This window comes from Amblyraja radiata, chromosome 15 (assembly GCF_010909765.2).
Source record: "Amblyraja radiata isolate CabotCenter1 chromosome 15, sAmbRad1.1.pri, whole genome shotgun sequence".
In the NCBI taxonomy this organism is placed as follows: Eukaryota; Metazoa; Chordata; class Chondrichthyes; order Rajiformes; family Rajidae; genus Amblyraja; species Amblyraja radiata.
Window position 1 is genome coordinate 46,974,867 of NC_045970.1, and position 26,577 is coordinate 47,001,443.

Genomic DNA, 26,577 nt, shown 5'->3' on the forward strand with positions numbered 1-26,577 from the left:
GATTGAACTACAACACTTGTCATCAGTCCCTTGACCTTGTCATTTTCATCATTTTACCTGTTAAAAATATCCCCATGTTATTTCATGTCCAAGGTGTGTAGGAAAGAACTGCAGACGCCAGTTTAAATCGAAGATAGACTCAAAATGCTGGAGTAACTCAGCGGGACAGGCAGCGTCTCCGGAGAGAGAGAATGGGTGACGTTTCGGGTCGAGATCCTTCTTCAGACGTTCATGTCCAATATGGAAATACGACAGATGGCATGTCCCTCGAACTGGTCATTTGCTATTTCCTGCCTGTAAAATAAATCTCTGTGATATTTCAAAGGTAGACAAAAATGCTGGAGAAACTCAGCAGGTGAGGCAGCATCTATGGAGTGAAGGAGTAGGCGACGTTTCAGGTCGACACCCTTCTTACCCTCAACAACTTTTCCTTTGACTTCTCTCATTTAAAAAAAAAAATAATATATATATATTAAACATTCTGTAATATTTCATGTTTATTATAGTGAAGAGCTTTGAGTCTGGTTTGGTTTAATTTAAGATGGAAAAAAAACTTTTTATTTTGTTCTTTGGTCCATGAAATTGAGTTTCCTAACGCATGTTGTTTCCGCACGACTGCTGAATTAGTTTGAATTTCTGGAATGATATCAACATTTATCTTTCGCATGAATCAAGCTGCTCGCCATTTTGAACAGCACCTAGGGTATTGCGCATTTCAGGTTATTGCAGAGACTGTGGGGTATTCCAGAGAAAAATGTTCAGTATATATTTAAAAAGAAAACAGACATATAATTAAACAATAGTAGTGCAAAGTCAAAAATAATATCTTCAAGTCAATAGAGTTTAGAGCTTTGGAAGTTGTACTGTGTAATAACCTGGTGGTTGTTGGGAAGAAACTGTTTCTGAACCTGGACGTTACAGTTTTCAGGTTCCTGTACCTTCTTCCCAATGGCAGGGGTGAAATGAGAGCGTGGCCAGGGTGGTGTGGGGTTATGATGACGCTGGCTGCCTTTTTGAGGCAGTGTCTCTTGTAGATCCCTTCGATGGTGGGGTGGTCGGTACCTCAGTGATAGACCTGGCAATGTTCACCACTTTTGCAATCTTCGTTGTTCTTGGGCATTCCATGTTTTCGAACCAGGCCTTTGAATGGTTTCCATCATCATCTTCAACCACATTAAACTAATGTAGCTGGTTAGAAGTTAAGTTAACTGTTGATACCTGTGGCGATATGCTGAGACCAACAACCATGCAATTAGTTTATTGAGGTCAGTCTATAGATTTGATATGTGGTCTACAGCAAGCTAATAAATACATAATGACAACACTGTGGCGCAGCGGTAGAGTTGCTGTCCTGAGTTCCATCCTGACTACGGGTGCTGTATGTACAGAGTTTGAATGTTCTCCCCGTGACCTGCGTGGGTTTTCTCAGGGAACTCCGATTTCCTCCCACACTCCAAAGATGTATAGGTTAGAAGACTAATTGGCTTGATAAAATTATAAATTGTCCCTGGTGTGTGCAAGATAGTGTTAGTGTGCGGGGATCACTGGTCGGCGCGGACTCGGTGAGCTGAAGTGCCTGTTTCCGCGCTGTATCTCTGAACTAAACTAAACAGATAATCCCAACACTTCTCAGTTTATCCCTGTTAAAATAAGCCAAGCAGGAGCAAGCAATCTGTGTGATATTACTACCCTTCCTTGAGTTACCTGACAACCGAATCACATTTCCATTGAGGTAGTAACCACCGATCTCCACATTTTGTAAGTTTCATGATGGTTCATGAAAGGTCAATGCAATGCATCGAGCTCTTTTTCAGGGCATCTATGTTTCGTTTACATAGAGAACAAACGTTCTAATCGGGCGGCACGCTGGCGCAGCTGGTAGATCCAGAGATCTAGGTTGGATCCTGACCCCGGGTGCTGTCTGTGTGGAGTCTGCACGTTCTTGCAGTAACCGTGTGGGTTTCCTCCGGATGCTCCGGTTTCCTCCAACATCCCAAAGACCTGCGGGATGTGTGTGTTAATTGGCCTCTGTAAATTGCCCGTGGTGTACACAAAGTGGATGAGAAATTAACATAGAACAAATGTGAACAGGTGATCGATGGTCGATGCGGATCAATGGTGGGCATGGACTCGATGGTGTGAAGAGCCTGGTTTCATGCTGTATCTCTGAACTTTAACTACCTTACATGCCTTTTTTTATCGTTTTTGTCAAATGTAACTATCTTTAGACAGATCATGTAACCTTTTGGGAAATGAAATAGTATTAAACAGATTAAGTTCTTTACACGCAGAACGGTGGTGCCAGGAACATGGTGGAAGGGGTGGTTTAGTTTAGTTTAGAGATACAACACGGAAACAGACCCTTCGACCCACAGAATCCGTGCTGACCAGCGATCCCCTCGAATTAACACTACCCTACACACACTATGGACAATTTACAATTTTACCAAAGTCAATTAACCTACGTCCTTGGAGTGTGGGAGGAAACCAGAGCACCCAGAGAAAACCCACGCAGGTCACGGGGGGAACGTACAAACTCCGTACCGACAGCACCCTTGGTCAGGATCGAACCCGGGTCTCTGGTGCTGCAAGGGAGCAACTCTACCACTGCACCACTGTGGTGGAGGCAGTAACAGAAGTGGGGTTTATGAAGCTGTTGGACAAGCACATGGACATGCAGGGAATACATGGATCATATACAGACAGATACGACTTCCACTGTGTATGACTCTATATATTGTCATTAAACAGTGTGTATGAAGGAACTGCAGATGCTGGTTTAAACCAAAGGTAGGCACTAAATGCTGGAGTAACTCAGCGGGACAGGCAGCATCTCTGAAGAGAAGGAACTCCTTCTCTACAGAGATGCTGCCCATCCCGCTGAATTACTCCAGCATTTAGTGTCTATCTGCCTTTAAACAGGATGGGCTGGATCATGTGGAACTGTTTCAATGTTCTCCTGAATGGCCAGGCCAGCTGTAATCTGTGCATCTGTGCATTGCTCGCATGTTGGACTCAGGAGTTAACCCAGCAGTGTGATGTTGATGTGTTGAGCTAAATCTGGCACAATATGCACCCTATATTCAGCTTGGTGCAGTTCTACTTCACATCTGCCCCCCCCCACCACCCGCCCCCCCTCCCCCACCCCCCCACAGCTTTGACTTGCAGAAGAGCTATAGCACTGTTAATGCGATTGATTAATCGACTAATACAGTATGGAAACAGGCCCTTCGACTATTAGGTACACAAAATTGCTGGGGAAACTCAGCGGGTGCAGCAGCATCTATGGAGCGAAGGAAATAGGCGACGTTTCGGGCCAAAACCCTTCTTCAGACCTATCCTCTCCCCTTCGACTATTAGATTAGTTTATCTTGAGATGTTCGCCACAGACATTGTGGGGCGAAGGGCCTGTTCCTGTGCTGTGCTGTTCAATATAATGTTTAGATTTCAATTAACAGCAGATTTTCTATTTAATGCTTAAATTTCAATTAACAGCAGATCTTAAAATAGATTGTTCTGCAAGGCATCACTTTATTGATACTTTATATGCATCATTTATATTTCAGTGGTGATTTTATGAAAGTTGTATAATATTAGTGCACGATTCCACTTAAAACTGCAAAGATTGTAAAAAGAAATATGAAGGCACCTGAAAACAAAATGTTTTCCTCAATATTCATGTTCATGGCATAATATTTGGTTTAACTGCCTTCTCTTTATACTTGAGAGGCCATTTTAAAAAGCACTTTTAGAATGTTCGTTATAAAAATGCCAATCGTTGAAACACAGCCAAGAATATATTGTGTTAAATTGTGTGACGTTTAATAACTGTGGTAAAATGGAATTCTTGAGTTTAATGTTGTGGTAAGGAAACAGATGTCCATTTTATGACACTCTCCAGTCCCCTGTTCTGATAAATGCAGAAGTCCATTAAAATGATATGGCTTCCATTTCTACCAAAAAAATGAATCCTAGCCTAAGATGAATTCTTGATTTTTATGCTCTTCAACCATTAGTTTAGTTAATTGGTTTGTATTTTCCTGCAAAGACAGTAAGAGCAAAGGAATATTGAAACATTAAATATTGGAGGAACTGCAACAGTAATTTTGCTTGGGCAGCTTACAACCCAGCGGCATGCATATTGATTTCTCCAGCTTCAAGTCATCTTTGCATCCCCTCTCTCTCCTGACCAATGGACCTTTTGGTACACAAGCTGTTTCCTTCTCCTTTAAGTTAATGTGGTTAGCAGGCTGGATCCCTTAAGGACCGAGTCACTTTTTACAGTGACGGCATAGTGGGTAGAGCTGCTGCCTCACAGCGCCAGGGACCCGGGTTTGATCCTGATATCAGGTGCTGTCTGTGTGGAGTTTGCACGTTCTCCCTGTGAGCGCGTGGGTTTCCTCCGATTGCTACGCTTTCCTCCCACATTCCCCAAAGAGGTGCGGGTTTGTAGGTTATTTAGCCTCTGTAAATTGGCCCAAGTATGTAGGGAATGTGTAGAACTAGTGAATGGATGATCGATGGTCAGTATGGGCTCGGTGGGCCAAATGGCCTGTTTCCATGCTGTGTCAGTAAAACTTAAAATATTCCAACCCAGAATCTATAAAGCAACACCAATTCATTTTTCCAAGATTATTAAGTGATATGTCTCAAGTGCACCAAAGGGATTATTCGCTGTGGGAAAGATTTCAAGTAACACTGAGTGCAATATTTAAAATGAGATGTTTGAGCAGCAGGATTAAATTTAAACGTGTCCTTTGAGTCAATCAAAGAATGAGTTCTGGAAAACTTTAGCAAGAGAATTTAAAGAGATGTAGCAATTAAGGGATCGTGTTAATGATAAGTATACTTATATTAACACGAACTAACACTAAGTATACTTATTAGTTTGTATACTTATCATCTCAGCGGAAACAGTCCCTTTGGCCCACTGAGTCTGCTCTGATCAGCAATCACCCCATACACTAGAACTATCCTACACTCTAGGGTAAATACACAATTTTTTTAACCAAAACCAATAGACTTAAAATCCTGTACGACTTTGGAGTGTGGGAGGAGACCGGGGCACCTTGAGAAAACCCACGCAGGTCACAGGGAGAACGTACAAACTCCGTACAGACAGCACCCGTAGTCAGGATCGAACACGGGCCTCTAGCACTGTGAGGCAGCAACTCTACTGCTGCTCCACTTTGCCAGCCCCAAGTTTAGTTTAGCTTAGAGATACCGTGCAGAAACAGGCCCTTCGGCCCACCGCGTCCACGTCGAACAGCGATCCCCGCACACTAACACTATCCTACACACACTAGGGACAATTTTTACATTTATACCAAGCCAATTAACCTACAAACCTGTACGTCTTTGGAGTGTGGGAGGAAACCGAAGATCTCGGAGAAAACGCACATGGTCACGGGGAGAACGTACAAACTCCGTACAGACAGCACCCGTGGTCAGGATCAAACCCGGGTCTCCGGCACTGCAAGCTTAGTAAGGCAGCAACTCTACCTCAGCGCCACCATGACAGCCCCCAAGTTCTTTTGCTTAGTTTTATCAGAACTAATAACAAAAAGTTTGAAGTAGGTTCCTCACCCAAAGCAGCCTCTATCCCATGTTCCCCAGAGATGCTGCCTGACCCGATGAGTTACTCCAGCACTTTGTCTCTTTTTTGTAAACCAGCATCTGTAGTTCCTTGTGTGTACGAGGGATTGTTGGCTTTAATGGCTTCAGGCAATTTCTAGTGCACCCTTGTTGGTTGGAGGTATTGAGATGCATTGCTGGCAGCGGGGGCAAAGGAGGAGTTAGTCGAAGAGGAAAAAGTTCATTCATTTGGTCTTCATTTGTTCAAAATTACTCTTGGCACATAAAATATCCGTTAGGAAGAGAACGCTGACCTTCCAACATTGCTGGAAGCATGATACTGTAAATGCTATGTTAAAACAGAAATCCAGGGAATACTCAGTGGGTATCATGCGTATGCATTAAAATGTAATCTAATAGTAAGATTGTCCAGTGTTACCCAGCTTGGGATGTTGAAGCTAAGCATTCATTTAGTTTAGTTTATTATTTTTGTCACGGTACAACGAAAATATTTTTTGTTGTGTGCTATCCAGTCAATGAAAAGACCATACATAATTACCATCAAGCCTTCCACAATGTACAGACACAGGATAGAGGGTATATTACTCGTTAACAGATACAGCGGGGAAACAGGCCCTTCCGCCCACCGAGTCCTTGCTGACCAGCGATCACCCTGTACACTAAAGGGCCTGTCCCACCTGGCGATTTTTTCAGCAACTGCCAGCATCATTGACTTACGTATCAGGTCACCGAAAAATTTCAGCGTGACGCGGCGTGATGAGGTATTGACGTGCGGTGTTTTTTCAAGTGTCGCAACATTTTTTTTGTCTCCGCTGGATTTTGAAATGCTTAAAATCTTTTGGCGATACTGATATTTACGCCGGCAGTCGCCGAAAAAATCGGCAAGTGGGACAGGCCCTTAACGCCCGTCCTACACAATAGGGATAATTTACAATTTTACCAGACCAATTAATCTACAAGCCTGTAGGTCTTTTGGAGTGTGGGAGGAAACCGGAGCACAGGTCACGGGGAGAACGTGCAAACTCCGCACAGACAAGCACCCGTGGTCAGGATTGAATCTGGGGCTGTAAGGCAGCAACTCTACCGCAGCGCCACTGTGCCGCCCTAATCATTGAAAACCCATTTAATTATTTTGAGGACATACTTATCCTATATTTGACAATATTCAAAATGAATATGTATTCTGTAAACTTTGATCTGCTTATATTCAGAAGTACGTTAAAGCATTTGGCGTGCCAGAGAACATTCATTTTATTGGTACGTTTCTGCAATATATTGAAGATCCTGCCTTTTGATCAGTCAAGATGATTTGAAGATGAAAATGTGCATCTTCCTTCAAAGCATATGCATTATGCAGACTGCGATGCAGCTCCTCGTTATGTTGGTAAAATCCATCGGTCAACTTATTTGATCTGTCTCACGTTGGGTAAAACACACCAGAGATGCTGCCTGTCCCGCGGAGTTACTCCAGCTTTTTGTGTCTATCTTCGGTTTAAACCAACATCCGCACTTCCTTCCGACACATGCAGATCCCCCACTGAGTTCTTACCGCAGGCATCATCTTTTAAGTTATTTTTGAATAGTTATTTATTATTAAAGAACTAAATTATTTTTCCCATTGCAATCTCCCTTAGTTTAGTTTAGTTTTTTTTAGTTTAGTTTAGAGATAAAGCACGGATAAAGCACGGCCCTTTGGCCCACCGGGTCCGCACCGACCAGCAATCCCCGTACACTAACACTGTCCTACACACACACTAGGGAAAATTACAATTTTACCAAGTCAATTAACCTACAAAGCTGTGCGTCCTTGGAGCGTGAGAGGAAACCTGTCTGTGGAATTCTCTGCCTCAGAGGGCGGTGGAGGCAGGTTCTCTGGATGCTTTCAAGAGAGAGCTAGATAGGCTCTTAAATATAGCAGTCAGGGGATATGGGGAGAAGGCAGGAACGGGGTACTGATTAGGGATGATGAGCCATGATCACATTGAATGGCGGTGCTGGCTCGAAAGGCCAAATGGCCTGCTCCTGCACCTATTGTCTATTGTCTATTGTCTATTGAAACCGGAGCTCCAGGATAAAACCCGCGCAGGTCACGTAGTCGGGATCGAACCCGGGAATCTGGCGCCACCGTGTCATCCTTGTCCTTTGTACTATCTGGGTTTCTGCTTCGGTCTTACGTCTTTGGAATTTGAGGGGAAACGAGAGCTCCAGGAGAAAACCCACGCAGGTCACGGGGAGAATGAACAAACTGCATACAGACAGCACCCGTAGTCAGGTTCGAACGCAGGTCTTTGGCGCTGTAAGGCAGCAACCACCGCTGCTCCACCGTCCCACCCACACAAAACAGAAAACAATCCTACACACTACAGACAATTTATTGCTGGATTTCAATGAACATTGTTTTATTAATTTTCAGTATTTCCGGTTGTGATCTGCCCAAAACATATAAATCCAAAATCAAAACAACATAAAATAAAAACAGAAGAAGCTGGAATTACTCAGCAGTTCGGAGAATAGGGTGATTTCACGAAAGGTCACTGGAGCGTAGATCCGCACCCACGTGACCGAAAATTTTAACTGGGGGACAAGCGTCACTTCCGGTACATGTTAGTGAATGGGAAAACACGCACTTTCACACCCGTTAAAAACATCGAAAACGGCCCGTTTTTGAGCTGCAATTTACTGAGCCAGTCGGGGTGACCGTGAGGCACAGCTACCTAAATTTACAGTCCAAAAAAAAGATAGAAACTAAGGTAAATTCAAGAGGGAGCTGAAGGTGTAAATACAGCGGAAGTGCTAGCGGACATTTGCCGTGGAGATTTAAAGATCCAAAATATCGGGAATTATCGCGTTTGCTCGCTGCATTTCATCAAAAGTAAGGCATTATTGACTTTTTATCTTTATTCATTTGTTATATGAAAAGTATTAAAAGTTAAAAATCCATCAGTAAAATTGCAAAATCGCCCATGGTTCTCAGGTGGGTTTAACATGCAAAATGAAAACGCTTCTGAAGCTCCATTTACCATTTAAATAATCGTAAACTATCAATGCGTTTTGAAATAAATTTTACTGAGATGCAAGCTAAGGAATGGGATAATTGTCAGCTGTTTGTTGGACAAAAGCAGGACATTTTATTATTTGCCAAAATATATTTCTCAGTTTCTTGTTTAAAGCCTGCACAATCACCCAAACTACTTATTTATTTATTTATCATCTAATAACAGACAAGCCTGCAGCATGGAATGATGTCAACAATCCTGATTGGGCACCCACTGTGAGCAGGATAGACAATGTGCACAAGAACGCCATCAACTTGCAGAGCTATAGATGCTTGAGCTGCAACCAAATCTGCTTTAATACTCTCTTCTTGTTGCACGTGCATGGCGTTCTTGTGCACATTGTCTATCCTGCTCACAGTGGGTGCCCAATCAGGATTGTTGACATCATTCCATGCTGCATATTAAACCCCGAACCGTGCATTTAATAGAAATCATTTTTATTGCAACCACTCCTAACTTTCACATTTCTAAGGAAACCATGGATGGCGAAGGAAGTCTTATAGTAGAACAGTCGAGAGGTTGAGGGGTGATGTGTGGTATTTTATGGACAGATGTAGTAGATTCAATGGAAGATGTAGTTTCATCTGCAGGGCAGAAAGGGGTGAAACAAACACCAACCAAAGTAGGTCTATTTAGATATATGGATCATGTGGCACTGTCTTCATGCATGTTTTTTGATGTTGGAAGCACATCAGTTTTAATTTGCTGTAATTTTGTTTAGTTCAGAGATACAGCGTGGAAACTATCCCTTCGGCCCACCGAGCCCGTGCCTCACAGAGTCTGCGGTTCAGATTCACCTCAACTAATTGGAGTTGAACTAATTTAGGATGAAAGAATGGATCGACTGGGCAAGATGCCCCGTTGATTACCGTCGAAGGTCACGGATCATCCTTTCAGTGGTTTTCTCAGATTCCCAGCAAACTATGCTTTGATAAAATGTTTGCTTCTCAGTTATCAGGAGACAACAGTCATGTTATTTACACGCGAGGGAAAGCATTACGTTTGAATGGTGTGTTTAAAGAGCGGCAATTGCGTTTTCTTTCAGGCAAGGATAAACCCTGTGAATGTTACGCCTCGGATTTTCGCTGTGGATCAGGACATCAATATTAAACCAACAGATGAGAGACCGGGAATTGTCTACAGCATTCTCGTCGGTTGGTAACTAAAATATATTCTGTTGTTTTGCCTGCCAAGGTTTGTAATCTGGTCGTATAATAGTTTGTAATGAGGCGGCAGCTTATAGTATTAGTTTAGATAGACACAAAATGCTGGAGTGACTCAGCGGGACAGACAGCATCTCTGGAGAGAAGGAACGGGTGACGTTTCGGGTCGACACCCTTCTTCAGACTCTAGAGGGTCTCGACCCGAAACGTCACCCATTCCTTTTCTCCAGAGATGCTGCCTGTCCCGCTAGGTTACAGAATAATAAAAGGCGTACATAGAGTGGATGTGGAAAGGATGTTTCCACTGGTGGGAGAGTCTAGGACAAGAGGTCATAGCCTCATAATTAAAGAGCGGTCTTTTTGAAAAGAGGTGAGGAGGAACTTCTTTAGTCAGAGGGCAGTTAATCTGAGGAATTCATTGCCATAGAGGGCTGTGGAGGACAAGTCAGTGGATATTGTTAAGGCAGAGATAGACTAATTCTTGATTAGAACTGGTGTCAAGGGTTATGGGGAGAAGGCAGGAAATGGGATTAGGAGGCAGAGATCAGCCATGATCAGCCTCTTTGGGCCGAATGGCCTAATTCTACTATAATTTGTGAACTCCAGCATTTTGTGTCTATCTTCAGTGTAAACCAGCATCTACAGTTCCTTCCTACACATATAGTATTAGTTTCATCATTTCATTGGTTGGATAAATTGATAGATAATATTAAAGTGTAATGCCAGTAATTTTGAAGAAATTGCTCACACAAGACTGTCCTGTTTTGTTTAAGGAACGCCAGAAGATTACGCTAAGTACTTCTATCTGAATAATGTCACCGCTGAGCTTTATCTTCTAAGACCGATAAATAGGGATTTTCATCAGAGATTTGATTTGGTCATTAAGGTAAATTCAAGTTACTTATTGTTTTGTGTCAAGGGTGCAATTGAATACAGGAATTAGTTGGAAGGAAACTGGTCTAATATGTGTATAAGTAATACTCCTAAATGATAGGAGTGGAATTAAGCCATTCGGCCCATCAAGTCTACTCCACCATTCAATCCTGGCCGATCCATTTCTTCCTCCTAACCCAGTCTCCTGCCATTTCCCCATAACCTCGGGTACCTGTACTAAACATCTATCTATCTCTGCCTTAAAAATATCCACTGACAGCCTCCACAGCCTTTTGTGGCAAAGAATTCCACAGATTTACCACCCTCTGACTAAAGAAATGTCTCCTCAATTCCTTCCTAAAAGAATTTCCTTTAATTCTGAGGATAGAAACATAGAAACATAGAAATTAGGTGCAGGAGTAGGCCATTCGGCCCTTCGAGCCTGCACCGCCATTCAATATGATCATGGCTGATCATCCAACTCAGTATCCCGTACCTGCCTTCTCTCCATACCCTCTGATCCCCTTAGCCACAAGGGCCACATCTAACTCCCTCTTAAATATAGCCAATGAACTGGCCTCGACTACCCTCTGTGGCAGGGAGTTCCAGAGATTCACCACTCTCTGTGTGAAAAAAGTTCTTCTCATCTCGGTTTTAAAGGATTTCCCCCTTATCCTTAAACTGTGACCCCTTGTCCTGGACTTCCCCAACATCGGGAGCAATCTTCCTGCATCTAGCCTGTCCAACCCCTTAAGAATTTTGTAAGTTTCTATAAGATCCCCTCTCAATCTCCTAAATTCTAGAGAGTATAAACCAAGTCTATCCAGTCTTTCTTCATAAGACAGTCCTGACATCCCAGGAATCAGTCTGGTGAACCTTCTCTGCACTCCCTCTATGGCAATAATGTCCTTCCTCAGATTTGGAGACCAAAACTGTACGCAATACTCCAGGTGTGGTCTCACCAAGACCCTGTACAACTGCAGTAGAACCTCCCTGCTCCTATACTCAAATCCTTTTGCTATGAAAGCTAACATACCATTCGCTTTCTTCACTGCCTGCTGCACCTGCATGCCCACTTTCAATGACTGGTGTACCATGACACCCAGGTCTCGCTGCATCTCCCCTTTTCCTAGTCGGCCACCATATAAGATATAACCTTTAGTCCTAGACTCTAGTCCTAGACTCACCCACATCCACACTATCCAGGTGTTTCACTATTCTGTATGTTTCAATGTCCCCCCCATCCTTCAGCGAGTACAGGCCCAGTGCCGACAAATGCTCATGAGTAAGAATATTTATCTATAGTAACATAAAACATTCATCTCAAGAGAGAACAGGATCTCCAGAAGAGTAAATGACACATTATTGTCAGAAGAAGGGTCTCGACCCGAACGTCATCCATTCCTTCTCTCCAGAGATGCTGCCTGAGTCGCTCCTGCATTTCGTGTCTATCTTCGATTTAAATCAGCATCTGCAGTTCCTTCCTACACATTATTGTACCAGGTTGTGCCACAATATTTAATCTTAACCACTGCCATTTGTCTCTTTGCTCTCTTTATGTTTACATTTTCTTTATTCTCCGACGATTTAAATATTCAAAGGAATTTGTGTTGGTTGAGTGACAATGACTGTCCCATAGTTTTTTTTTAAACGTGTAATTTGTATTCAAATGAGAGTTGATTATTTTGGCAATTTATGATCAACATAAGCGAATGGGATTGAAGGGCAATTTAAGTAGGAGTCACTCAGCTGAACACAGGTTTGCATAGATGAATCTAAACACATTTTCATTGATGCTAATGGAATTGCTTGGTCAAGTATATTCAGGGAGAAGTTCGAGCTCCAGATTCTGATAATTAGGTTGCAGAAAAACTTGGTTCTGCTTTACAGATAACAACAACTAGATGATAAACTATTAATGCTCTTGATTCTTGACTGGTAAGGGCGTTGAAGGTTTACGGTGAGAAGGCTGGAGAAATAGGTTGAGAGGGAAAAAATAGATCAGCCACGATCGAATGGCGGAACAGAATCGATGGGCCAAAAGGACTAGAAACATAGAAAATAGGTGCAGGAGGTGGCCATTCTGCCCTTCGAGCCAGCAGTATGATCATGGCTGATCATCCAGAATCAGTACCCTGTTCCTGCTTTCTTGATTCCGTTAGCCCTAAGAGATAAATCTAACTCTCTCTTGAAAACATCCAGTGAATTGGCCTCCACTGCCTTCAGTGGGTAGAGAATTCCACAGATTCACAACTCTCTGGGTTAAAAAGTTTTACTCATCTCAGTATTAAATGGTCAAGCAGCATCTCTGGACAATATGGATAGGCAACGTTCTGGGTTGGGACCCAATTTCTTTGGGTTTGGAAGGCTGGAAGAGAGGACAGGCGTGTTCAGTATACATATTCTGAGCTCTATCTTTGGTCTGCAAGACAATTCAGGGTATACACTCAAGGAAAGAGAAATTCTACCAGATTCTGTTTTGTGGAAATTAAATGTTGTTTAAAAAAATGCGTCTCCCTCCCCACTGTCTTCATCAGAGGATCTCGCACTAACACTATCCTACACACACTGGGGACAATTTACAATTATACCCAAGACAAATAACCTACAAACATGTACATCTTTGGTGTGGGAGGAAACCGAAGATCTCGGAGAAAACTCATGCAGGTCACGGGGACAAAAATATGTGTTAGGCCTCATTCTGACACATGACAGTCAATTCAGGTCATATTATAAGAGCAGAATTAGGCCATTCAGCCCATCAAGTCTACCCAGTCATTCAATCATGGCTGATCTATCTCTCCCTCCTAACCCCATTCTCCTGCCTTCTCCCCATAACTCATATTCCTCCTCCACCTCGACCTGTTCTAAGCCTGCTTACCATGTACCTCCGATAAGGGATGTGCCCTCTTCGCACGAGCTTTCTCATGCTTCAAATGACCACCATGTTAAATGAGCCACGTTGCATTGAATATCTTAGCTGCTACAGTGCATTATTAAATCAGTGGACACGTTTGTAATGCAAATTCCAACGCAGGAAATGTGGCAATCAATTCATGCACTGCACGCTCACAAACAAGAATGAGTTAACACCAAGGTCGCTTGTTCAGTCAGACACAGAATGCTAGAGTTCTAGTAGATGCCAGCCTCAACTACCTCCTCTGGCAGCTTGTTGCATGTACCCACCATTCTTTGTGTGGAAACGTAACCCCTCAGATTCCTATTATATCTTTCCCCCTTCACCTTAAACCCATGTTCTCTGGTTTTCGATTCCACTACTCTGGGCAAGAGACTTTGTGCATTTACCCGATCTATTCCTTTCATGATTTTATACGCTTCTATAAAATCATCTCGTTAAGACCTCCTGCGCTCAAAAGAACAGAGTCCCAGCCTGCTCAACCTCTCTCTCTAGCTCAGACCCTCGAGTCCTGGCCACATCCTCGTAAATCTTCTCTGCACCCTTTCCAACTGGACAACATCATCCCTGTAACATCTGCTGTGAGGGAAGCAGAACCATCATTACAGGATAGACACAAAAATCCGGAGTAACTGAACGGTTCAGGCAGCATCCCTGGGGAAATGGAAAAGGTGACGTTTCGGGTCGAGATGCTTCTTCATGCTGAGAGTCAGGGGAGAGGGACGAGATACAGACACCGACCCTTCATCAGAACTCAATAATTAGCTCGATTAGTTCCCTCCCAAATTGCATCTTTTGTCTCCACTCAGCTGGAGAGACATTCTGTGCATGTCTTTCATTGAATTTGACTTTAGTGTTGATTTAATGCTTTTCACATCTCAGGAGGTCCCGGAGTGCCTCACAGTCAGTTAATTTACTTTGTTACAGTTACGTCAGTGTTTTCATGCAGGTTAATGCAATAGGCAGGTTTAGCATGGTGATGTTTTACTGACAGACCATCAATTACAAGGTTTTCCCTTCCCTGTTCTATTGGCATTGAATGTGCTTGTCAGACATCAGGAGAACTCTACTGGAGTACAAGTGTGATCTTTTATGTTATGTTGCCCTCGGATAATATAGTACTGTTTACTAATGCTGAGGCTCTATGAGGCGCTGGTCAGGCCACATTTGGAATATTGTAAGCAATTTTCAGGGCCAGCACCATATCTGAGGAAGGTTGTGCTGACCCTGGAGAGGGTCCAGAGGAGGTTTACAAGAATGATCCCAGGAATGAGTAGGTTAACCTACGATAAGCAAATGCTTATCGTAGGTTAACCTACTCATTCCTGGGATCATTCTTGTGATGGCACTGGGCTTGTACTCGCTGGAGTTTAGAAGAATGAGGGGAGAGTGAAGGTGGAGAGGATGTTTCCACCAGTAGGAGAGCCAAGGAAGAGAGGCCATCACCTCCGAATTAAAGGACGATCTTTTATGAAGGAGGTGAGGAGAAGCTTCTTTAGTCAGAGGGTGGAATCTGTGGAATTCTTTGTCACAGAAGGCTGTGGAAGCCAAGTCAGTGGATATGTTTAAAGCAGAGATAGATAGATTCTTGGGTAGACAAAAATGCTGGAGAAACTCAGCGGGTGAGGCAGCATCTATGCAGCGAAGGAAATAGCCAACGTTTCGTCAGACTGAAGAAGGGTTTCGTCCTGAAACATTCCCTATTTTCTTCGCTTCCTCACCCGCTGAGTTTCTCCAGTATTTTTGTCCACCTTCGATTTTCTAGCATCTGCAGTTCCTTCTTAAACACAATAGATAGATTCTTGATTAGTACAGGTGTCAGTTATGGGGAGAAGGCAGGAGAATGGTGTTAGGAGTGAGAGATTGATCAGCCATGATTGAATGGTGGAGTAGACTTGAAGGGCCGACTGACCTTATTCTACTCCTACTCCTTATGACCCTATGATCTAATTTGTGTTCCCCTTGGAAAGGGGGAAAACTGGAAAGGGTACAAAGAAGATTTATGACGATGTTGCCAGGACAAGAGGGTGTGAGCCACAGGGAGAGGTTGAGTAGGCTGGGTCTCTATTCCATGGAGCGCAGGAGGATGAGGGGTGATCTTATTAAGGTGTACAAAATCATGAGAGGAATAGATCGGGTAGATGCACAGAGTCTCTTGCCCAGAGTAGGTGAATTGAAGACCAGAAGACAAAGGTTTAAGGTGAAGGGTGAAAGATTCAATAGGAATCAGAGGGGTAACGTGTTCACACAAAGGGTGGTGGGTGGATGGAATAGGCTGCCTGAGGAGGTAGTTGAGGCTGGGACTAACCCAACGTTTAAGAAACAGTTAGACAGGTTACATGGGTAGGACAGGGTTGGAGTGATATGGACCAAACGCAGGCAGGTGGGACTGGTGTAGCTGGGACTTGTTGGCTGGTGTGGGCAAGTTGGGCCGAAGGGCCTGTATTCACGCTGTATCACTCTGTGACTAGGGGTGTTGCCATGTGAGAGGAGAAGCTATACTGCTGCCTGTTTCCATAATTAACAGACTGATCGAGTCTGAATGCAAGACTCGAATGGAGGTGGAGGTGGTTTTGAATATTAGTCAAAACTGAGATGTGTTGAGGTGCCAGTTATGCAGCTACAGTGACATCTGATCGGGGAATTTTATCTTCTTAGATGATATCTTTGGATGCATGCATAGCGAACCTCTGTCACAACAGGCACAGCCTCCACAGAGAATAAGCACAGGAATAGAAATGGTAATGTTTGCAGTGAGCTGAATGTTAAATGTCGAAACTATTACAGAGGTGATGCTTCCAGAATTGACAAACGTTTTTTTTTTTTTCTCGGTCAGGAAGAATGAATGCTTTTGTAGCTACACAATTATTGTTGCAAGGTCGACCGAGGTTTGTGAAACTGTGGAGACATTTCACCATTACTATGGAAATGCACTTTGTGTTATCGTGCAAAGAAAAGTTTCCCCTGTCGTTATTAAATATGTAGCATTTTCTTCTCAATGTTAGTCTATGTCCACGGTATTAATAATTTGAGCAGATCGTCCAGGTGACATGGCGATGCAGTGGTGAGAAACTGCCACGTTGCTGTTTAGTTGAGAGATACAGCACGGAAACAGGCCCTTTGGCCCACCGTGTCCGTGCCGACCAGCGATCCCCGCACACTAACACTATCCTCCACACACGAGGGACAATTTACACTTATACCCAGCATGTATGCTAGTGTATGCTAACTAGCATACATACCGCTATGTCTTTGTAGTGTGGAGGGGGTGGGGGGGGTTCCAAACTTCAAGCGCTGTAAGGCAGCAACTCTACCGCTGTGCCACCGTGGTTCTCTGCAAGGGAACTCATATGGGACTTTACCGCCTAGCAGCTTAACATCTGCCCTGTGTTTGCCTTCAGGCCCAGCTACAATCTACATATGCCCTATAAGTGTGTGCAGTCTACATACACACACTTACAATCTAACCAAGCCGATAAACCTACAAACCTGTATGTCTTCGGCCCATCAAGTCTACTCCACCATTCAATCATGACTGATCCCTCTTTCCCTCTCAACCCCATTCTCCTGGATTCTCCCCATAATCCCTGACACATCGAAACATAGAAGATTGGTGCAGGAGTGGACCATTCGGCCCTTTGAGTCAGCACTGCCATACAATATGATCATGACTTTTTCCCCGCATCCCTTGATTCTGCTAGCCCTTAGAGCTAAATCTAAATCTCTCTTGAAAACGTCCAGTGATTTGGCCTCCACTGACTTCTGTGGCAGAGAATTCCACAGATTCACAACTTTCAGGGTGAAAGAGTTTTCCCTCATCTTAGTCCTAAATGGCCTACGTGTTATTCTTAAACTGTGACCCCTGGTTCTGGATATGCGGAATATTTTTCCAGCATCTAACCTGTCTAATACCTTAAGAATTTTATACGTTTCTCTAAGATCCCCTCTCATCATTCTAAACTCCAGTGAATATAAGCCCAGTCGACCCATTCTTTCATCATTTGTCAGTCCCGCCATCCACAGATGCCATTTTTTCTGTTTTTCTTCAATTTACACACATCGGTAATATTGTGGAAGCTGTGGACTCCTATATCTCAACGAGACCAGTGTAGACTGGGCAATCGTTTCGCTGAACACCTTCGCTCAGACGGCTTTGGCCTAAGCAATCTCCCAGTTGCCAAACACTTTACCTCCCCTTCCCATTCCCACACTGACCTTTCTGTCCTGGGCCTCCCCCACTGTCAGAGTGAGGCCACATGCAAATTGGAGGAACAACACCTCATATTTTGCTTGAGCAGCTTTCAACCCAGCGGTAAGATTTTGATTTCTCTCATTTCAAGTAAACCTTGCATCCCTTCTCTCTCCATCCCTGACTGACTTGGCAAATTAAATTCCTCGTATGTTGCAAAACAAACTTGGCTAATAAAGTATTATTGTGATTGTGATTGTATAAATTAAGAGGTAAACAAGCAAGGAAATTGTGTCATTTCAAGGTATAATTATCAAAAAATTATTAAAAATGTCCTGTGTAAAGGATACTTCTCTCTAATTAGACTAAACAAGCAAGGAACAGGTATTATGTTACAAGTAAGTGTAGGTGTAAAATAAAATATTTTCAATATGACTTAAGTGTAAACAAGCAAGGAGTTGGTGTCATTTTAAGGATTGATTATCACAAATTTTCTGTATGAATTAAGAAGTGACAAGCAAGTAAAATGTGTTCTGTTAAGGTACAAAAAAAATTACAATATAAATTAAGGGTAAACAGGCAAGAAAACGGTATCATTTCAAGGTACAATTATCAAAAGATTTCTGCCTCCTTATACCCCCGCTAGGGGCATTGCCACTTGGAACCCTACCAGGGGGCAATGCCCCAAGGACCCCCATGTCTCTTCCTCCTTTTTCAGTTTTTTACTGTCTCACGCCTGAACGCGTTATTACCTAGCCCACAACCAACAATGGATCATTGTGGACTCCACCTTTCCTTGATCATCATTACATTTCTCATATCTTTCATTCGTTTGTTCTATATCTCTCTATATCACCATCTATCTCTCTCATTTCCCTTTCCCCTGACTCTCAGTCTGAAGAAGGGTCTCGACCCGAAACGTCACCTATTCCTTTTCCCTCGAGATGCTGCCTGACCCGCTGAGTTACTCCAGCTTTTTGTGTCTATCTTCAAATTAAAAAAGATGGTTTGCCCGCCAATTGTAGCACTTGCCGGGAAAACTCCAGCTTTTTTGTGTCTATCTTAAGTGAATAGTTACCGTTTAGTTTATTGTCACCTGTACCGAGGTACAGTGAAGAAAAGCTATTTGTTGCGTGCAAACCAATCAACGGAAAAACTGTATGTGATTGCATTTGAGCCGTCCACAGTGTACGGATACGGGATAAAGGGAATTGTCTTCTCCGATACAGTGTCTGTCAGGAATAGTGCCACATATGTACCTGCCGTTCGTTTTGAAACTTCACGATCATTCGCTGAATCTTAAGCCACTATATAATCAGTTAGGTTATTATTATACGTCGTAGGATAAATCCATGATCACTTCTGGTTGAACTCAGTAATGTTTTTCTTGAATGCATTTTGAGATTTATAACGTGGCCATTGTTCCTGTGTTTAACTAAGGAGTAAAATTCCACTTTATTACCCGGTCCCTGATGGAATGTCTATTAATCTGCAGCATATTGTCACCGTTACATTTAAAAGTCTGTAAAACACTTCACATTTTCAGCTCACCTGCCAAATGAAGTACAGAGTTGTTACTTCTCCTTGAGACAGTTTAGTACCTGACCAAGCTGTAATCCGTTCAACCTAATTCACAGAGCAGTCATTCCCCTGCCATGAATATTAAGTCTTCACTACCCCAGCGATATGAACATTGACTTGTCTAACTTCAAGTAACCTTTGCTTTCCCTCATTCTCCACCCCCCCCCCCCCCCCTCCCCCCCTGTCAGTTCTCCAACTGGTCTGAGTCCTCGTTTACATTTTATCTCTGTTTGCTTTGTTGTTACCCTCTCCCAGCTAACAGTAACCTATTCTACATTTTCCTTGAACTCCATTCCCTTTGCCCTGTTTTCACACCTTCACACTTCCTTATCTATCTCCCTCCCCCCCCCCCCCCACATCAGTCTGAAGAAGGGTCACGACCCAAAACGTCTCCCTTTCCTTCTCTCCAGAGATGCTGCCCGTCCTGCTGAGTTACTCCACCATTTTGTGTCTATCTGTGGTTTAAACCAACATCTGCTGTTCCTTCATGCACAAGACTGTGCACTAAATTGTCTGATTCTTTGTTATTCAACTAGGCGGAACAGGACAACAGGCACCCACTGCCAGCTTTTGCCGAACTGCATATAGAAGTCCTCGATGAAAACAACCAGCCCCCTTACTTTGAACGTGCCACCTACCAAGGATTCATCATAGAATCTGCTCCAGTGGGAACAACAGTCTCAGATAGTTGGAACTTAACAACACCATTGAGGATTGTTGCCCTGGATAATGATGTGGAGGAGGTGAGTTCAGGTTCAGTTTCAGTTTCAGTCTAGTTTATTTTCATAAGGTCATAAGTGATTGGAGTAGAATTAGGCCATTCAGTCCTTCAAGTCTACTCTGCCATTCAATCATGGCTGATCGATCTCTCCCTCCTAACCCCATTCTCCTGCCTTCTCCCCACAACCTCTGATCCCCATACTAATCAAGATTCTAACTATTCCGGGACATTGCCTGCAAACGTTGCTTGTCCAGGGCCAACAGCATTATAAAAGACCCGACACATCTCCATCATGGACTGTTCACTCTGCTGCCCTTGGGCAAAAGGTATCGTAGTATAAGGAGCAGAACGGCCAGGTTTTGCAACAGCTTCTTTCCCCGAGCAATCAGACTCTTGAATTCCATGTAATGTGCCGCCACTATTATCTATTTTATCTTTTTATCTATTTTATCCTTTTGTTATTTTATGTTGCACGGTGAGCCAGATGCAACGAAATTTCGTTCAGACTTGCATTTATTGGTGTATTTTTGAATGACATTAGTCTTTGATTGATTGATTGAACTATCTCTGCCTTAAAAATATCCACTGCCCTGGCCTCCACAGCCTTCCGTGGCAAAGAATTCCACAGATTCACCACCCTCTGACTAAAGGAATTTCTCCTCATCTCCTTCCTATAAGAATGTCCTTTAATTCTGAGGCTACGACCTCTAGTCCTAGACTCTCCCACCAGTGGAAACTTCGTACCGCAACACCATACCGATGTACGGTGAAAAGCTTTAGTTGCGTGCTAACCAGTCAGCGGAAAAAACAAGGCATGATGACAATCGAGCCGTTTACAGTGTATAGATAACCGATAAAGGGAATAACGTTCAGCGCAAGGTAAAGCCAGCAAATAGAAATTGCCGTTGATTGCAGGTGCATTCCCCATTGTTTGAGTTTTCAAATTGGAAGATAATCCCCACATTTGGAATAACGTGAGTGTGCCTGATGCCTACATTGATGCTTGCTCTATTATCAACTTCAAGCACCCTTGATGAGATGTTTGCAGAGTGCTTCTAAGATTTGCGGAATCTACTTAACTCGCAACACTTCATGATGGTTTTTAAGATGTTGAAAACGCCTCATCTTCGTGGAATCGGCTTTCCATTTGTGTGAATCTTGTTTGTCTGTTCATTTATAGGTGCCACCAGGTACTACTCCCGTATGTATTAAGGGTTATTTTATCCGTGTATTTGTGAGGTTTTATCTGTTATGCATGCAATTTGGCTTCATGTCAAATACTTCTTGGTTCGCAGTTGTATATGGCAGCATGCTTTGGATCCCTCTTCCTGCACTCATCCCCTCCAAATCTTGCACGTTACATGAATTTTGAGTACTTTATACATAAATATTTTTTCCCACTGTGCGGCGGTCAATGAGGGTGCGGGAGAACCGCCGTGGGGGGGGAGGGGGAAGACGAGTGGAGGACCCAGCATGGGGGGACTGCTGGGGGGAGGGGGAATGGAGGACGTGGCGCGGGGATACTGTGTAACTTTCTCGGCGCCCTTTATGTGGCAACTATTTGCATACCTCGGGTATGCAAGCAAGGAATTTCACTGTGCCTTGACATAAAGCATTCCATTCAATTCAATTTAATTCCTATGGTGATTTGCCAACATAGCTGACATAATTGGAAATGTGTAGGCCGTACCTATTGTCTGGTGAAAATTGACAATCTATCTAAATTGACAGTAATTGACAGCAATTACCTGGAGTCTCGAAAAAGAGAATCAGGCTCGTGCAATCATGAAAGATATCATCTGAACTGCAGGGTTAATTTTGACAATTGGAATCTATCTGACCATCTCTTTTCAAAATGTCACCTTTTCAACGTGTTCTTTTATGCGATTTGTTCCAAGTGCTGTACAATTCAACGTGCGCGTTTATGAAAGGGAGAGAAAAAAAACTTTGGAGGAAGATGGATGCTCCAGTATTTTAATTGCAATTGATAGACCTATATACTGATTTGTAAAGATGATAAAATAAATGCCTTGACATGTGAACTTGTTTTGTAAAAGCTACAAACCATGAGAGTAATAGTTTGGTTTAGTGTAGAGATACAGCGCAGAAACAGGCCCCTCGGCCCACCGAGTCCACACCGACCGGTGATCCCCGCACATTAACACTACCCTACACACACTTGGGACAATTTACTATTATACCGAGCCAATTGACCTACAAACCTGCACGTCTTTTGGAGTGTGTGAGGAAACCGGAGATCCCGGAGAAAACCCACGCAGGTCACGGGGAGACCATCAGAGTTGCTGCCTTACAGCGCCAGGGACCCGGGTTCGATCCTGACTACGGGTGCTGTCTGTACGGAGTTTGTACATTCTCCCTTTAACCGTGTGGGTTTTCTACAGGTGGTCTGGGTTCATCCCACATTCTAAAGATGTTCCAGCGGCGACCAGAACAAGGCACGACTCTTTGGGCGACTACTCACGAACATACGGGCTTCACCCCGCGACATGTTGCCAGGGTGTCGCCTGTATGGTCGTGCTAAGTCTCCTCAGTCGCCCAAAGAGTCGTAGCGTCTTTCCGGTCTCCGCTGGATTTTCAACATGTTGAACATTTTCGGCGACCTGCAACGACCTATGACGGTTGCCAGCAGTCGCTGAAAAAATCGAGTAAGTGGGATAGGCCCATAACTCAGCGTTTTAGCAGAAAGGATGGATGACATTTCGGGCTGGGACCCTTCTTCAGACTGAAAGGGAGATGGAGGGTGGGGAGGGAGGGGGGGGGGGGGGAAGGGGGAGGGGAGAGCTGGAATTCTCTGCCACAGAAGACAGTGAAGGCCAATTCACTGGATGGTTAGATTCACAGAGACAGTTAGATTTAGCCCAGAGGGCTAATGGAATCAAGGGATATGTGATGGAAAACGTCACCCACATGATTTTTCCAGAGATGCTGCCTGACCTACTGAGTTATTCCAGCACTTAATATGTCACATTATCATGTCTATGTTGTCACTTTAAAGCATATATGGGCCGCACTTGATCTTGAAAGAAGCAAGTCAATAGACAATAGACAATAGGTGCAGGAGTAGGCCATTTGGCCCTCTGAGTCAACACCGCCATTCAATGTGATCATGGTCGATCATCCACAATCAGTAGCCTGTTCCTGCCTTCTCCCCATATCCCCTGACTCTGCCATATTTAAGTCCTATCTAGCTCTCTCTTTAAAGTATCCAGAGAACCGGCCTCCACCGCCCTCTGAGGCAGAGAATTCCACAGACTCACAACTCTCAGTGAGAAAATGTGTTTCCTCGTCTCCGTTCTAAAGTCAGATCGCAGTAACTCATGCAACTGCTGAAAGCTCGCGAGTATACAGCAAAATCATAGAAAACTATTGACTTTGCCTAAAGATTAGGGGCATTTTGGTCGGCATGGACGAGGTGGGCCGAAGGGCCTGTTTCCGTGCTGTATGAGTCTTAACCATTATGAACAGTTAAGGCATCTTTTATTCCAACATTAGCAAATCGAAAAGAATAAATGAAAATATATTTCCTAAATTCCACTTTAACTCCCTTTCCCTTTCCCTTTGTATCTCCAAAGACCAAAGATCCGAAGCTGCAGATTTTGGTGGACGATTTCATCAGGGCCTTCACGATAACATCGTCCGGAATAACTCGTTACCTGACCTTGCGCGAACCAGTGGATCGGGAACGTCAGCAGAACTACACTTTTACAGTAAGATATCTTGCATGTTCTCTCTGCGTATATAGGACGGCATGGTGGCGCAGTGGTAGAGCTACTGCATCACAGCGCCAGAGACCCAGTTTCGATCAGACACAGGGAGAACATACAGACTCCACACAGGCAGTACCTGGGGTTAGGATTGAATCCAGGTCTCTGGCGTTGTGAACCAGCAGCTCTTGGAGCGGCACGGTGGCATCGCGGCAGAGCTACTGCCCAACAGCGCCAAAGACGCATGTTCAATCGTGACTACGGGCGCTGTCTGTACGGAGTTTGTATGTTCTCCCCGTGACCTGCGTGGGTTTTCTCTGAGATCTTCGGTTTCCTCCCACACTGCAAAAGACGTGCAGGTTTGCAGATTAATTAGATTAATTTATCAAGAGCTAAAGTGATTTTGCTGTTGAAAGTTTCTACAGTAATATGATGATTATTATTATATCTTCGCCCAACACCTCGACTCAGTTCGCAATAACCAACCTGATCTCCCGGTGGCTCAGCACTTCAACTCCCCTTCCCATTCCGAATCTGACCTTTCTGTTCTGGGCCTCCTCCATGACCAGTGTGAGTCCCACCGCACATTGGACGAACAGCACCTCATATTTCACTTGGGTAGTGGTATGAACGTTGACTTCTCCAATTTCAGGTAGTCCTTGCTTGCTCCCTCCTTCCCTCCCCCTCCCAGCTCTCCCACAGCCTACTGTCTCCGCCTCTTTCTTTCTTCTTCCTGCCCCCCCCCCCCCACATCAGTCTGATGAAGGGTCTCGACCCGAAACGTCACCTATTCCTTCTCTCCATAGTTGCTGCCTTACCCGCTGAGTTTCTCCAACATTTTTGTCTTCCTTTGATTATTATTATTAAAGTACATTTACATATTTAAAGTGGTAGCAAGTTTCAGTAAAGCGTTTTCTGGCTGGGGTTTTTTTTGGCAGGGGTGGTTCGAAATTCGAATGGTCACTAATTGAATTCCATTTTTTTGTACCTTGAAGATGTCTGCCTCTGATGGAGTTCAAGAGAGTGTTCCAGTCACCGTCAATGTCATGGTGATCGATGCAAATGACAACACTCCGATTTTTCAAAACATTTCCTACAGAGTGAATGTTTATACCGACATGAGACCTGGAGAAGCAGTGATACAGGTAATCAATAATAGCCGGCCGTGGTACAAAACACGACTGATTTTACACTATAGGTGGTCATCGTTCTAATCAATTCAGGGGTGTTTTAAGTAAATGCATCTTGTGCATTAGTTCTGTGCATCCTTTTGGTAATTTTCTTCATATCAAGGTTGACAGTTCCAGTGTAGGTTTTCAAAGGGAGACACAACAATGCTGGCGTATCTCAGCGGGAGGAAGCAATTCTGGATAGAAGAAACGGGTGACATTTCGGGTCCAGACCCTTCTTCACCCTTATTCAAAGGTGTTGGTGTTTAGCATGGTTGGGTTATTGCGTCAGAGGTTGCAACTCTGCCACTATTTCAGGTCAGAATGTTGAAGCTACGGGTGCTGTCTCTACGGAGTTTGTACGTTCACCCCGTGACCGCATGGGTTTTCTCTGAGATCTTCGGTTTCCTCCCACATTCCAAAGACTTACAGGTTTGTAGGTTAATTGGCTTGGTATAAATGTAAATATTGTCCCTAGTGGGTGTAGGATAGTGTTAATGTGCGGGGATCGCTGGTCGGCACGGACCCGGTGGGCCGTAGGGCCTGTTTCCGCGCTGTATCTCTAAACTATACTAAAGGAGTAGGTATTGTGCAAAATCAAGTTAACTCCAGGCAGTACAGGCGTGAGAGTCTAGTCTACTCTGCCATTCAATCATGGCTGATCTATCTCTCCCTCTTAACCCCATTCTCCTGCCTTCTCCCCATAACCTCTGGCACCCGTACTAATCAAGAATCTATCTATCTCTGCCTGAAAACTATCCGCTGACGGCCTCCACAGCCTTTTGTAGCAAAGAATTCCATAGATTCACCACCCTCTGATTAAAGAAATTCCTTCTCATCTCCTTCCGACAAGAACATCCTTTAATTCTCAGGCTGTGACCTCTAGTCCTCGACTCTCCCACTAGTGGAAACATCAACTCCAACCAAGCCTTTCACTATTCTGTATGTTTCAATTAGTCCACTGTGATGTCGCCATTCGGCTAGATGAATGGGACAAAGTGCAACATTTTTATCTGTGAACTGACCTGCAAAAAATCATCTGCATCACTATCCATCTCAATTTTTCTTCTCTTGAAATCACTAGTTTTTATTAGTCCAGTGAGTTTAGAGAATTCGTGCCTAAGATGAATTTTCTCATCTGTGGAATCCTTCAATAAGTTGACTTTCAAATATATGCAACTGGCAATTTAAAATATACACAAACGCCTTTTTAATTTTTTCCCATGCCTCATTCTCTTTGATTTCTTATTAATAATCAAAATCGAGGAAAATGTGTCAATTATGTGATTAATAATGTAACATTAAAATAATTAACCAAATTATTTAATTTGGTGTTAAGTTGAAGCAATTGTATCTCCTAAGTGTGCTGTGTTTTCCACTGTGAGTGTAAATCCCTGTGTTTTGCTAATAGTTTTCATTATAATTATTCTTTTTAAATGCCATTTAACAGTTACATTTAAATAAATATAAAAGAGAACTAAAAATAAATTCAAATCCTACTTGTATCTGATTATATGTTGGAAAAAAATGATCCATCTTTCACAATGAAAGGAATGGATGTGCGCTGTATTAAGCCTTCGCCTCTTTC

General features: G+C 43.5%; 1 protein-coding gene across 1 annotated transcript in view; it reads left to right on the plus strand.

Annotated features, from left to right (window-relative positions):
* Positions 1 to 26,577, plus strand: part of pcdh15 (protocadherin related 15) — a gene marked incomplete at its 5' end in the record, with an annotated part of 501,491 nt that overhangs the window by 133,447 nt on the left and 341,467 nt on the right. The window contains 6 exons of the mRNA XM_033034471.1: positions 9,697 to 9,805; positions 10,588 to 10,700; positions 19,911 to 20,117; positions 21,276 to 21,296; positions 23,689 to 23,823; positions 24,816 to 24,965. Coding sequence (XP_032890362.1) covers positions 9,697 to 9,805; positions 10,588 to 10,700; positions 19,911 to 20,117; positions 21,276 to 21,296; positions 23,689 to 23,823; positions 24,816 to 24,965 — 735 coding nt within the window. The remainder of the gene's footprint in view (positions 1 to 9,696; positions 9,806 to 10,587; positions 10,701 to 19,910; positions 20,118 to 21,275; positions 21,297 to 23,688; positions 23,824 to 24,815; positions 24,966 to 26,577) is intronic.